The 14,001-nt window shown below is 53.0% G+C and overlaps 1 protein-coding gene and 1 non-coding gene across 5 annotated transcripts in view; both read left to right on the top strand.

Moving 5' to 3' along the window:
• The first annotated feature begins 919 nt into the window (after positions 1-919).
• On the top strand, positions 920-993 carry Trnaa-agc (transfer RNA alanine (anticodon AGC)). The gene has a single exon. It is a non-coding gene; the product is annotated as a tRNA-Ala (tRNA).
• An 8,919-nt stretch (positions 994-9,912) lies between these two features.
• Axin2 (axin 2) overlaps positions 9,913-14,001 on the top strand; it is a 29,588-nt gene continuing 25,499 nt past the window's right edge. Inside the window, exons 1-2 of one of the 4 annotated variants that reach the window (XM_074045291.1) lie at positions 9,913-10,056; positions 12,701-13,630. In XM_074045291.1, the coding sequence (XP_073901392.1) occupies positions 12,816-13,630 (815 nt within the window). In that variant the 5' untranslated portion in view covers positions 9,913-10,056; positions 12,701-12,815. The other 3 variants (XM_074045292.1, XM_074045290.1, XM_074045289.1) reach the window with 3 other exon arrangements.

Genomic DNA, 14,001 nt, shown 5'->3' with positions numbered 1-14,001 from the left:
ACAGAATGTACCTGTCTAGAAGGTGACTATTATTATTTGTTAGCTATGGCTTTCGAATTTCAAAGGGAAATTGATCTTCCCTTTGGCATGATAGTGAATCTGGACTGAAGATGCTAGTGGCAGAATCTTTGCGATTTAAATGCAGAATTCAAAACCGGGTGGGGCTAATGCTTGGAATGATGACTTTCGGAAAGTAAATCTCAGAGTCCTGGGGTGAGAGGAGGGGTGCAATTCCTGAATGGGCAGCCTTTTGGAAGGGAGTGGGGGGTATGTTGTTGTCGCTGAGGAGATGGTCAGTGGGTACACAGTGAGGGCTCAGAGGGACCCAGGAAGACTTTGGAAGTCTTTGTTATTTGGTAACTTTTTAGATGACAAGGTTCCCTGGGACTATGTCCTCAGAACAGACAAGGAGAAATAGTCCCAAGATCAGTATAGTTGAACACACTTTTTTTTTTTTGCGGTACTGGGGTTTGAACTCAGGACCTACCAGCCCTTTTTTGTGATGGGTTTTTTCGAGATAGGATCTTGTGAACTATTTGCCTGGGCTGGCTTTGAACCTCGATCCTCCTGATCTCTGCTTCCTGAGTAGCTAGGATTACAGGTGTGAGCCACCAACACCCTGCTAAAACAAAGGTTTTCTTAGCAAAATACTAGCAACACAAATGAAATCAAAAGTGTGAATTGGGCCTCACCTCCGGGACTCATCTCATGCTCTCTAAAATACTTTCACGGCAGGGCTGGCGGGAGAGGGGCAGGCATAGAAGAAGATATACTAATTACTAAAATCCAGCTCCAGCTGGACAATGGTGGCTCACACCTGTAATCCTAGCTACTCAGGAGGCAGAGATCAGGAGGATTGCAGTTCGAAGCCAGACGGGGCAAGAGTTCATGAGACCCCATCTCCAAAAAGGCCATCATTGGTGGAGTGACTCAGGTGGTAAGAGTGCCTGCCTAGCAAGCATGAGGCCCTGAGTTCAAACCTCAGTACCACCAAAAAAAAAAAAAAATCCATCTTGATAAACTCCACAGAACTCCACGAATCACCCAACCACTTAAAGGGATGTTAGAAAAAAACTGAGTGGAATAAACAAGTGGTGAGCTAGCCTAGCTTTTCAGGCAGGGACCCCCAACTTCAGAAACAGGTAGAGCAGGTGATACTATTGTTTCCCCTTTTCCTGAACTCTTTTTGCAGAATTGCATTTCCCCAAGAGGATCAGTTGTTCGATATGTTAAATCTGCCTCTGTCTGTAAAACTTGTCACGTGAATCCATTTAATACACAAATCAGAAAATGACCAAGACCCTGCTGGCCTGACTTTGCAGCCAGAAAATAAAGCCTCCAAGAGAGGAATGTGGCAAATAAGGAGCTTCCTTAGTCTATTCCAAGTCCCCTACTCTATTCCAAGGTTGGTCAAGACCTTGAATGACTTGGCAGAGAGCAGGGGGAGAGGTGAGATGTGCAGGTGCCAGTCAGGGCTGCAGGTCTTGGAGGTGGGGGAGGGATAGGCCAGTGTCCTTGTGGTGGATGCTTGGAGGGCACCCTGGGGACACCACCATCTGCCGGACAGCTTCCAGAGGTTAAGACTAAGCAAGACATTGGAGAGCTGAGCCCCACCACCCAGGAAGAGAGTGCAGGTGGGCGGGTGGGGTGGGATGGTGGAGGCTTCTTGCTCATTTCCGCTCTCTCAGGAGGCCACCCACTTGGTATAGGTCGGTGTAGGTCATACAGCTGCTTGGTGGAACTTGGCTCATCTTTAACTGACCTGACCTTCCCCACCCGCCACCCTGTGAACTTTGACCTTTCTTACCCCTTCCGAGGCCAGTTTCCGGCCCCTCTCCAGCCGTCCCCAGGGGGTCGCCTGCTCTGAATGCTCCTCTGAAAAGGTGTCAACCTTAAACACTACAAGGCAAGGGAAGGTCCTGCTTGTCCTTGGGAAAGCAGGTCTGTTAGAGAAGATGGGCCTGGCCTTTTCCCAGGGAGCATGGGGGCTGGGAGGAAAGTGAGGGAACAGAGGGCAGAACCCTGGCCTCAGCAGCCTGCCATCTGGGCAAGGGTGGGGAGGATGACACCAAGAACTCAGTGGCCTTTTGACATTTTGTGTGCCAGGGGCCTGGCAGGAGAGGTAGAGTGGGGCTAGGAGGGAACTGAATAGGGGCTATAGGTGGCTGAGAACAGGTCCTGCAAAGGCCCCAGACTTGAGGAGGTGCTATCTTTTCCAGAACCCATAGAAATGGAGTGCCAGGGAGAGAGGCAAGGTGGGGCTGACTGGCCCAGGTTGGCTTTGTAGAGTATGGGCCACAGGGAGGCCCATTCCTAAGGCTGCTTGCAGACGGCATAGGGGAGAGGGGGGGAGGTAGCGAGAACAGCTGTGGGCATGCCCCTTGTCTGCCTCGGTTTCCTCATCTGTAAAGTGGGGTAGTAACCGTGCTCACCTCGAGGCATGACCATGGACAGCGAGTGAGATGCTGCCTGTAAAGCGCACGGCACAGTGCCAGCACAGAGAGGATGCTTAATAAACACAGGTTAGTCACCGTCACGGTCGCACGCGTGGCGGTGCGCGTCAGTAAGTACAGGCGCTGGGGCCGTCTCTTATGCGTTGGACTCAGTACACGGGCACTGAGCATGAGGTACTGGTCAGGTCAGTGTGTTTCTTCAGGTGTATTTATGTGTGCAGAGATGGCTGGCTGGCTGTAACCACGCACACCTTTGTGCGTTAGGAATGACAGACAGAGGCGGGCACCAGTGCCTCACACATGTAATCCTTGCTACTTGAGAGACTGAGATCAGGAAGATTGTGGTTCAAAGCCAGCCAGGGAAAAATGTTTGTAAGACCCCATCTCTGCCAATAGCGGGGTGTGGTGGTGCACGCCTGTCATCCTAAGATTCCTGGGAGCATGAGATCAGGAGGACTGCAGTTCCTGGGCAAAAAAGTTCACAAGACACCATCTCAACAGAGAAAAAGCTGAGTGCAGACAGCATGTCATCCCAGCCACAGTGGGAAGCATAAATAGAAGGATCACAGTCCAGGACAGCCTGGGCAAAAGTGAGACCCCATCTCCAAAATAAGAGCAAAAAGGCCTGGAGGCCTGGATCAAGTGGTAGAGCACCTGCCTGGCAAGTGCAAAGCAGTGGGTTCAAACCCCAGTACTGCCAAGAAAAAGAATGAAGGGCAACAGGCTTGGTAGCACACATCTGCAATCCGAGCTACTCAGGAGGCAGAGAAAAGAGGATCATGGTTTGAGCCCAGCCTAGGCAAAAAGCCAGCAAGACTCAATCTCAAAAACAAGTCAGGTATGGTGATGCATACCTGTAATCCCAGCCACCTAGGAGGTAGGAGGATTGAGGTCTGAGGCCATCCTAGGGAAGAACAAGAGACCCGACCCAAAAAGCAAACTAAAAGCACTTGCCTGGTAAGTGTGAGGCCCTGTGTTCAATTCTCAGTACAGAAAAAAAAAAGTGAATGGCAGGCACCCGTTTGTGTAGGTGAGTGTGCCAGGTGCACGCGCAGGTGTGTGTGCAGGAGGAAGGCCTTCCTAAGGACTAAAGGACCCGTCCCGGCGCTGCCCTGCCGCTCACCCACGATGGACAGGATGACAACCACAAAGTCGAAGATGTTCCAGCTCACGGTGCAGTAGTACTGGCCCAGGAGGGCTCATCGTGGAGTGGCTCACGTGGTAGAACACCTGCCTAGCAAGTGTGAGGCCCTGGGTTCAAACCCCAGTACTGCCAAAACAAAAAAACCCCACGCAACTCAGAAGGTGGAAGCAAAGCAAATGTCAAATGTTCCTATCCTGTAACTCAGGAAAATCTCAAAACGATTTGGCTTTCCTTTCATAATCCATTTGGAGAATTGTGATGTGTTTCATAAAAACTTCCAGTAACCTTTGAAGAGTCTCAAACTCGTTCTAATTGTTGCCAGGTTATGCTTGTCGTCATTCCTCACCAGTGCGCTGTTATCCTGAGAAGGTACAGAAAGGGGTCATGTAACCCGCACGTCATACAACTCGGTTCTAACATTAGTGATATTAGCTGACAGGGCAAAAATCTTATCCACAGACCTGTGTTTGCCATTCCTGTACCCAAATTAGGATCATCATCTGTGTGTGACTTTGCTGGGTGCCTCCTGCTGGGGGCCTCCTGTGAGGCTATAGGCCGTCAGCACTTGGGCCTGTGGTCTCTCAAGGCTTGGTGGGCGGTCCAGATGGAGAGCTGCCTGGACCCTGAAAATTGCACAGGCCTGGGTGCTGGAGCTTTGGAGGGTCTACCTGGCTTAATGGATTGAGGACCTGGAGTGGGGGCTGTCCCTGCTCCTCCAGGGGACTGTGACAGGGGCTCAAGGAGAGGAGAAAGCTGGTCCAGCTGCAGTGCCAGCATGCAGGGCCCTGAGTTATGGGCGATGCTCAGATGACCACCTGCATGGAGGTGACCAGGTATCTGGGATAGGAAGGACTGGGTGTCTAAGGCTGGGGGCAGGTGCTAGTTTCTGGCATATCCAGATTTCTGGCAGAGCCTGGATTTTGGCATGGACTGAACTGTGCTTTGGTCCTTTGGGTGAGGGACGATAAACTTATCCAGGTTGAGAAAAGTAAAAGAAAAAGAGCACTGGAGATTTTCCGTAGAGAAGGTTCTTCAACACAGAGCAAATCCAAAGGTTGTGGGACAGGCTGAGCTCCTGGGGGAGGAGCGCCTGCCCCTCCTGGCACATCCTTCAGAGCCCCAGGGAAAGCAATCAGCTCACATGTGGCCACGCTGAAAGCAAATCAAGAAACGAGAAACCATGAAGGAGTAAAGAAACTTATTTCAAGCTCAGCTAAACTTGACTTTCGAGAACTTGTTTAAACTGAACAGAAGGAAACATCAGGAGCAGGAGAAATGTGCGTGGATGGCTGAGACACACAGAACTGCTTAGCAAAGTCTCATGTGCCCTTGGTTAGAGTGATAGCTTTACAGACTCTTCTCCTATTTCTCAGTGCCTTTTCTGAATATGACCTTTTTGGGGATCTGTTTTGTTTGGTGTGTGACACTGCAGAGGGACAATTAAAAAACAAAAATAACTCTTCCTGTTGGTTTTTTGCAGTACCGGGGTTTGAACTCAGGGCTTTGCAATTGCAAAGCAGGCACATTACCACTTGAGCCACAGCACCAGTCCTTTTTTACTATGGTTATTTTTGGAGATGGGGGGATCTCTTGAACTATTTACCTGGGCTGGCCTCAAAACTACAATCCTCCCAATCTAAGCCTCCCAACTAGGTTGGATTACAGGTGTGAGCCACTGGCGCCTGGCTAAGTTGTTGTTTACATTGATGATCACTTCTGGTTACAAGGTTAGGTCTACTCCTAAAAAGCCTAACTCCAAAAGGATGCAAGGTGAGATACAAAACAATTCAAGTGTACATAGCTCCATTTATAATACACATTTGGGCAGATGGAGTGGCTCAGGTGATAGAGCGCTGGCCTAACAAACCTAGCAAGTGTGAAGTCCTGAGTTCCAGCCCCAGTACTGCCAAAATTAAATAAAATAAAGAGAGAGAACGTGTAATACATATTAAAGGCTATGTGAAAACCAAATTAGGAAGTTTTAAATTATTATTTAGTGTGCTTTAAACTTAAATTTAAACATACTGACAATAATAATTTTCTTGAGAAGTTCCCCCTAACACTTCTATGATTAGAATTTCTTAGGGAAGCCTCATTTTTCCTTTTTAGCTTCAAAGTCTGCACCCTGGCTTTATATTCCCTCTTGTGCCAAGGGGAGAAGAAACAAGGGGCGCCAGCGGCAGGAAGTTGAGGCCAAATTTTACTCCTTTCTCCTCTGAGGCTCAGTAAGACCCAGTTCTCTCTTAGGTAGACCAAGCCCACCAAGATGCCCGTGGAAATGGCTTGCCCCTATGAAAGATGGTGGAACCATCCAGGCTTAGGCTGAGGGAGCCAAGTTCCAGAGGTCAAGGGTCTGTAGATAGCCCCATTGTGACTCTTTTAGGAAAGCATCCCAAACTGTATCCCGAGTCTTGCTGTAGAAGTCAAGGCCTCCAGATGCTCAGTCCTCTTAGCCAGCTCTGCCTAGGTCTCCTCCCCCCATGGTGTGGAGGAAAAAGAGGATGATCCAGGTCAGGCATCAAGAGTCCTAGGAAGCTGTAGTGCAGCTCTGTAGTGGGCACCATGATCCTGGGGAGTCCCGTCACCTTCTCCTTGTATAATTTTCCTTAGCTCTTAAGTGATGAATTGGATTAGATGTAAGGCCACCTGGGCTGGAACATTCTGTAATTTCTTCTGGATAGGACAGCCTTTGAAAGATGGCCGAAAGGCAAAAGCTTCCTTTGACTCTTCTACTGAACCTCTGTGGTCAGGGTCGTAGGGTTACTATTGACTCCTAACTGGAGGGTACCTTTACTTGGAGATTGGAGACTTTCTTTCCAGAATAGGTAACAGGCTATTGAGGGAACAGGGTGGTCATGCTGAAATAACCATTATGGTTTTCTTTTTCTTTCTTTTTTTTAAATTTTGGCGGTATTGGGATTTGAACTCAGGGCTTTGTGCTTGCTTGAGCCACACCTCCAGCCCTTTTGCTCTGGTTATTTTAGAGATAGGGTCTTGCTTTTTGCCCAGACTAGTCTAGACAGCAATCCTGCTAGGATTTTATACTTCCCACCATAGCTGGGATGACAGGTGCACACCACCACTCCCAGTTTTTTTTTCATTGGCACGGGGTTCTGAAGAACTTCCTTGCCTGGGCTGGCATTGTACTTGATCCTCCTGATCTCATCCTCCCAAGTAGCCAGGATTACAGGTATGAGCCATAGGCGCCGGCTACCATGATGTCTTGCATGCGTGCTATGCACTGAGCCTTTGCCTGTTGCCCAGGACCACAATAGCTGTGTGAGGGGAGGTTTCCTCCATCTCATCTGCAGGTGAACACGTGGTACTCAGAGTAGTTTGGTCACGAACAGTTTTAGAAAAGGCTACCTGTGTCTCCTCTTTTTCACTCTTTAAACAAAGGTACATTGTTTAAGGAAGCTCTTTTCCTAAGAAATCAAAGATGGAATTCCTGAACCTTAGAGCCATGTCCTGGGTCTTGGCCACTGTGAAGTCCCAGCTGGTGTGACATCCCCTCCACAGTGCTTGTTTGTGAGGCTGACTAAGGGTCAGAGATCTGTCCAGATATGCCTCCCAGGGTGCTTTGAGCCTTGTTTTCTGGGATTCTAGGATTTCAGCCCAGTACATAATTCTAGAAAAGGATCGCTCTCTGCTTTATTAAACTTGTCTACACTTAAGCAAAATGGGCTGTTTATCCTTGGTAGGGTTTTTCTTTAAAGAGAAGGGGGGAGGGAAGTATGTGAGCACGTGCAGAAATTCATCACCTTGCTTTCCAGTTTCCAGGCAACCATGCAGGATTACAAGAAGTCACATGATAGCGCTGCTGCCAGGGAGAAGAGGCAAATGAAACACTGCTATGTTGAGAAAGGGGCTGGGACTAAGCAAAGAACTTTAGATTCTCCTCCAGAAATACTATCAACAAGTAGTCAAAGACCCAGAGGCTAGACAGGGCTTCTGGCTTCTCAGTACTTGGCTAGGCTTCCTGCTGGATGAAAACTATCTCCCCACATACAAAGTTGGGGGGAAGGGGACAGGGCAGAAATGAGTTGGCAGTGATGGTAGGGGAGTCCTTGACCTAAGGTGACCCCAGCACCTGTGCTGGAAACCCAGCTCCCAGAGGAATCACAACTAAGAAGATACAAACCACAAGGGGCTCCCAGGCCCTCACTTCCACTGCTGCAGCTCTGGGATGATAAGGGAACAGGAGAGTCCTTTGGTTACAGCCCTGTCTGTGATGACTGCTGCTGGTTGGGGGGCAGCGAAGGGTCAGTGGGGACCACTGGGAAGGGAGGAAAGCCACCCATGAAGACCAAATTTCCACTTCCCTTTAGAAAGCCAACTCTTTGTGAACATTGTTTATTTTGATTTGGGATGTTTTGATTTTTCTGTCTCCCCTCCCCCACATCGTGAGTGTGTGTGCCTGAGCACCTCTGCTGTTGTTTACATATAGATGTTTCTATGGGGATTCATCCTCCTGTCTACACCTTTGTTTCAGTAATAACACTCTCTGTGGCCTAGGACTCCTAGGAATCACAGGGACAGTTTTGCTCTTGGCACTCCTGGGGTTGATAAAGGCATTGGGTGTATGCTTGGTCCAGGGGCCCACATACCAGCTCAGAGTTAGAAGCTGAGAGTTGTACTGGGCCACTCACACTCTAGGATTCTGGGAGGCTGGGCTCCCAGAGCCAATCAGTTTCCTCACACCCCATAGTTATCTCAAGGCAAAGATGCATCATGGGAACACACTCTCTGGTCTTTTTTGAAGGGAGCGTATTTCACAGCCTGGACCACTGGCTTTAGGCAGTGTGGCTTCCTGGAGTGGCAAGCCTGGTGGGGCTGACCATGACACAGGTGGGCCTTGGGGAAAGGGGGAATGCCACCTGCCATGGTGACCAAGAGCTCCAGAGTTTGTCTCTTGTCACAGACCTATAGGCAGAGAGGATGGCACAGTCCCAGCTGCTTGTTCTTTTCCAGTAGATCACAGGTAGTGTTTATTCCTTCTCTTTTTCTTTGAAAACTCAAGAGTCACATTTCTTGCCTGTCTGAAAGTTCCAAAGGCCTAATGATAAGTCTTTATGTTTCTAAAGCTTGCCATCCATTAAGTTCAGCAAGAAAGTAACTAAAGACCAAGTGAGAAGAAATGGAAAAGAGCCAAATCCTTGCCCAGCACTGTGGGGTTAGGGCTTTTTTGGATCTCTTTGGTTCACACTTTTCTGTTTTTTAAGGGAAGAAAAGTTTATTACAGGAGAGATCATTCTATAGCAATAAATGAATAATGCTCTGGGTTTATAGCTTATTTTCTTATTTTAAGGAAGAAGAAAATGTTGTACCTTATGAACATTGTTGAGTGGAAGATTGGGGAGGAATCCAAAGGTGAAAAGGGGTGAATTTTTATAATTAAGACCGCCTGTGGAAAAAAAAAAAAGTTCTGTCTAGGTTCTTGGAAAAAAAAAAAAGACCGCCTGTGGAGGGAAAAAGGCATCCTATGACTGTTTATTATGTGGATTATGGGTGAGGGGGGGGCGTCCTTTTGGAAGCGTGACAGGTATGCAATTGTTGCGGCAGCGGCAGCGGAGATGGTTGATGGGTGCGCATTAGGGCTCCGAGGGCCAGGCAAGATTGGGAGGTTGGGGATTGAGACCTGCTCCCAAACAGTGTCAGGGAGAGTCTCCACCACGCAGGCCTGCGCTGGCAAATTCACACCTCATTTCCACACACCCACAAACGCAAACCATCCTCAAACTATGGTTCTCTATTTACCCAAACTCAGATACACGAGCGCAAGCGCGCACACACGTGCCAGCCTTCCGAGCCCCGCCTGGGTACGCCCTATGACACTTGGGTCAGTCAATCCCAGGGCTAGAACTCCCTTTACAAGGTTCTCCAAGACCAAATTCCCTGGGAACCCTGAATACAGATTGGAAAGTGTTTGATGACGGAAAAATAAGCTTGCTTGCAATTCTTATGATGGCCAGAATGCTACAAGAAACTGTTGCATTCCAGAGCTGGAGAGGGCGAGGGCAGGCAGGGGGAGGAAGCAAGAGCAAAGGCCTGAGAACTTCAAAGGCAAATTCAGAACTCGGGCCGACAACGCCCAAGGGCCGCAGGAGGCTGGCTGGGGGGCGGAGAAGGGCCGCGGAAGGGTTAACGCGGGAGCGGAGCGTGCGGCTGGGGCGGGCCGGGGCGGGCCGGGGCGGGGCGGGCGCGGGCGCGGGCGCTGTCCCTTTAAGGCGGGAGGCGCGGGCCGGCCGAGCGCCTCTGTGATTGGTGCGGCGGGATCACTGGCTCCCGAAGCCCGGCCCGGGGGAGTCGGCTGGAGCCGGCTGCGCTTTGATAAGGTCCTGGCAACTCAGTAACAGCCCGAGAGCCGGGAAATAAAAATAACCCCTCATCTCGATGGATTTCGGGGCCGCGGGGCGGCCCAGGCGCCCGCCTCCCCCGCCGAGAGCCCTGCTGTAAAAGGTGGGGGTGGAGGCTCGGCCCCAGCGGAGCCGCTTCAAAGAAAACCCCTCGGCCCCGAGCCGCGGGCGAGCCGACCCGTGTCGCGGGTGCGAGCCCCGGGAGGGGGCCCAGCCGGCCCAGGTCGGGCTTGTAGAGGGGTGCGGGCCGGACAGCCCCGCGGAGGGGCGGTGGGGGGGGCGGGGGGCGACCCGGGCGCGGCGGGCGCGTACCTCCCTTTCAGGACCGTGCGCTCGGCTCGCGCCTTTGAAGTGCACAGTTAAATCCACAGCGCAGTTTTTGTTGGAAGCGCCCGGAGGACATTTGGTGCGCCGAGTGACTGCTGGAAACAGGACCTGTGTTGAAAGCCGGCCGGGCGGGGGCCGGGGCGGCCGCGGCGGGGGCGGAGGCCCACTCGGATCTTTTGCATAAAAGGGGCGGCGGGGCACGCGCTCCCTCCCCGGCCGAGAGCTCGCCGTAATCCACGGATCGTTGTTTCCCGGTACTCCCTCTCCCGCCGCGCGACTCCCCATGTTCCCCGATGTCCGGGCCGGCCCGGAGGGGCCTGGGGCTGCCGCAACGAACCAAGCCAGGGGCCGGGGCCGGGGCCTTGCCCGGGGCGCCTGCGAGGTCTCGGCGCGGAGCGCGCGCGCGGATCAATGGTGAGTGCCCAGGCCGCGGCGGGCCAGCGGCCCGCGCGCTTTGATGTGCGGGGCGGCCCTTTGAAGTTGGCAGGCCGGCTATTTCGGGGCGCGCTCCGGGCAGGCGCGGAGGGGAGGTGCGGGCTCGGCGCCCAGCGCTCTGGGGGCTTGATCAGGCACCCCCGCGCGCCCTGCTTTGGATCCCCTTCCCCAGTGCGGGGGCCGGGGTGGAGGGGGGGGCCGGGCAGGGAGACTTCTGCAAGTGGCGGCGGGGGCGCAGAAGGGGCAGATCCCCCTCGGGGGTCGCGTCGCTGTCGTTATGGATGTGAGTCCGGGTGTGAGTGCGCGGGAGTGCCTCTGGAAGGTGGGATGAAAGGGTGGCGGCGCCCCCCACTTGCCCTCCTCTCCGCCTTCTCCCCCGCCTCTCCCCCGCCCCATGTTCCCCTCCCACTTCTTCCCTCCTTCCCTCCTCCCAGCCGTGGGTCCGCGCTAAGGGGCCCAGAGCGCTGACTGAGGCTCAGTCTGCGCGCAGGACCGGCCCGAGTTCGCGGCGCCCGCGTCCCTCCTTGCGGCTCCGGCCCTTTTTTGCGGAGAGGCAGACTCCGTGCGTCGCCATTTCTGGAATAGGCGGCTGCTTTCAGTGCCTTTTCTGCGGGAGCCGCTTCGAGCCCCGGCGCCGGTGGTCGACCCCCGACTGAGCTCCGGGAGCTGCTCTCGCGCCCCGGTTCTCCGGCCCGGTGCTGGGTGGTCCGCTCGCCGGGGCTCTGGAGGCGTTCGGTTGGATTTGGGTCGGGGGACCGGGCCGGACGGGCTCAGAGGAGATGAGAGCCCGGCCTTGGCGGCCTTCATCGTCCAGGTAACGGGGCCGCCCCACCTCCCCTCCGCCTGGATGCGCGGCACTGCGGTGGGCCCTGCCACTTGGCGGGCCGTGTTGCCCAGCCTGGCGGCCTGAAGTCTCTGGCAGGGGCGGCGAGCACGCACCCCAGGCCTTGGATCCCTAGCCCCTCGCCTAGTATTGCACCCGAGCCGCCCCTATCGTCCTTAGTTTGATCCTTCCCGTGCTTGGGAAAGCGGCTAGTTTATTGGTTAGATGGGACTTTTTTTCTTTTGGAAAAAGACAAGCTCGACATCAGTGGAGTTTGGGATTCTTGGCACAGGCAGTAGTAGCGTGAGACTCCTTTTGATCCGGTTTTGTAGGGTTTGCGGCTTGCGGAGGTGGGTTGGGGGCCAAGGGGGCGGCGGGTCGCGAGCCTTCTGGTGCTGTCTCGCAAAGTTTGAAGATCAAAGTCTTGAGTGAGTGAGTGGGTTTCTAGTTTGGGGGAGCGGGGACGGCAGAGGTGGAGACCGAGCGGGAGTCTAGGTGGGGAGGGTGTATGAGTAGCATTTTCATGTGGGACGTGGTGGGTGCATGTTGAATCTGAGAGTCCGAGAGCCCGTTCCGCTCATGTTGGGCGGGCTTCTTTCGGGGAAGGGTCTTCTAGATTTTTAAGAAGTGGGAAGGGAGGGGGCGGGTGTGTTGGGGGGGGAATGGGAACCAGATGCCTGGGAAGGGCACGTTTAGAGATCGAGTTATCTGTGCCGAGCGGAGTGGGGAAATTTACCGAAATTGGTTTCACCTGCACACTGCCGGGCGGCTGGGGTGCGCTTTAGAGTTGATGCTGTCGCGGAAGGAGGGGATGGACTGGGCTGCCCTGCGTGTCCCCGGGCCCAGCCAGTTTTTGGGAGGCTGTGTCTTAACACCTCCACGTCCGTCTCCGCCGCCCGGCTTTTGCTTCCATCTCACCTTCCCCTCCCTTTCCCCACCCCTCCGCCCCCGAAAAGTGTGCGGGCAGCTCAGATTTCGCCTTTGAAAAAGCAGCGTTGGATACTTTAGATGAGCACCTCGTGGATAGCTGGGTTGCTTGATTTGAATTTGAGGAGTTGAAAAGCCTGTTTACTTTCTTGCTTTGATGTTGGGTAGATCTGGTTTTGATTAGATCAATACCCTTTTTTCTCTCCCCCCCTCCCCTCCTTCCTTTTCTTTCCAGAGAGGGGCTCAGATGAGCCCCTGCTGACTTGAGAGAGACCCAGCGATTGCTGAGAAGAACTGGAAGAAGAGGGAAAAAAACAAACAGCCTCCAAACTCGGAAGCACCCCTTCACCATGAGTAGCGCTGTGTTGGTGACTCGTCTCCCGGATCCCAGCAGCAGCTTCCACGAGGATGCCCCTCGGCCTCCTGTTCCAGGGGAAGAAGGGGAGACCCCAACGTGCCAGTCAGGGGTGGGCAAGGGCCAGACCGCCAAACCCATGCCTGTCTCCACCAATGCCAGGAGAAATGAAGATGGGCTGGGGGAGCCTGAGGGCCGGGCATCCCCTGATTCCCCTATGACCAGGTGGACTAAGTCCTTGCACTCCTTGTTGGGCGACCAAGACGGTGCATACCTCTTCCGGACTTTCCTGGAGAGGGAGAAATGTGTGGATACGCTGGACTTCTGGTTTGCCTGCAATGGATTCAGGCAGATGAACCTGAAGGATACCAAAACTTTGCGAGTAGCCAAAGCGATCTACAAGAGGTACATTGAGAACAACAGCATTGTCTCCAAGCAGCTAAAACCTGCCACCAAGACCTACATAAGAGATGGCATCAAGAAGCAGCAGATTGACTCCATCATGTTTGACCAGGCGCAAACTGAGATCCAGGCAGTGATGGAGGAAAATGCCTACCAGATGTTTTTGACTTCTGATATATACCTCGAATATGTGAGGAGTGGGGGAGAAAACACAGCTTACATGAGTAACGGGGGACTGGGGAGTCTAAAAGTCTTGTGTGGCTACCTCCCCACCTTGAATGAAGAAGAGGAGTGGACTTGTGCTGACTTCAAGTGCAAACTTTCGCCCACTGTGGTTGGCTTGTCCAGCAAAACTCTGAGAGCCACAGCAAGTGTGAGGTCCACAGAGACTGTTGAAAACGGATACAGGTAAGACTTCGGCAGAGGCCAGTGGGGGTGGGGCTTGGAGGATGCGCTGCACTTTACAGATGTTTTGAGTTAAGTAGGATGGGGAGGGATGGAAGGATGTGCTGTAGAGGCTGACAAAAAGTCTGTTGAGAGCTAGGACTGCTGGCCAGGAACCCTTTGATCTTGCTTTTTGTTGTTTAAGGGGGTGGTGGTAGAAGTGATGCACACAGCTGAATACCTGTAGTCTTCCAGTGCTAACTTCAAACAGTGGCAAGCAGCATTCATTAATGTGGGTTACTTATTATCCCGGGCAAGAGTCTGAGTGGGGGCGGCGGGGGGCGGGGAGATTGGGGAAGAGAGAGAAAGAGAACAGCTTTTGATGCCTCTGAGTC

The sequence above is a fragment of the Castor canadensis genome, chromosome 11 (genome assembly GCF_047511655.1).
Source record: "Castor canadensis chromosome 11, mCasCan1.hap1v2, whole genome shotgun sequence".
Taxonomy (NCBI): Eukaryota; Metazoa; Chordata; class Mammalia; order Rodentia; family Castoridae; genus Castor; species Castor canadensis.
Note: the sequence above shows the minus strand (reverse complement) of the source record. Positions and strands in the feature narration are given on the sequence as shown.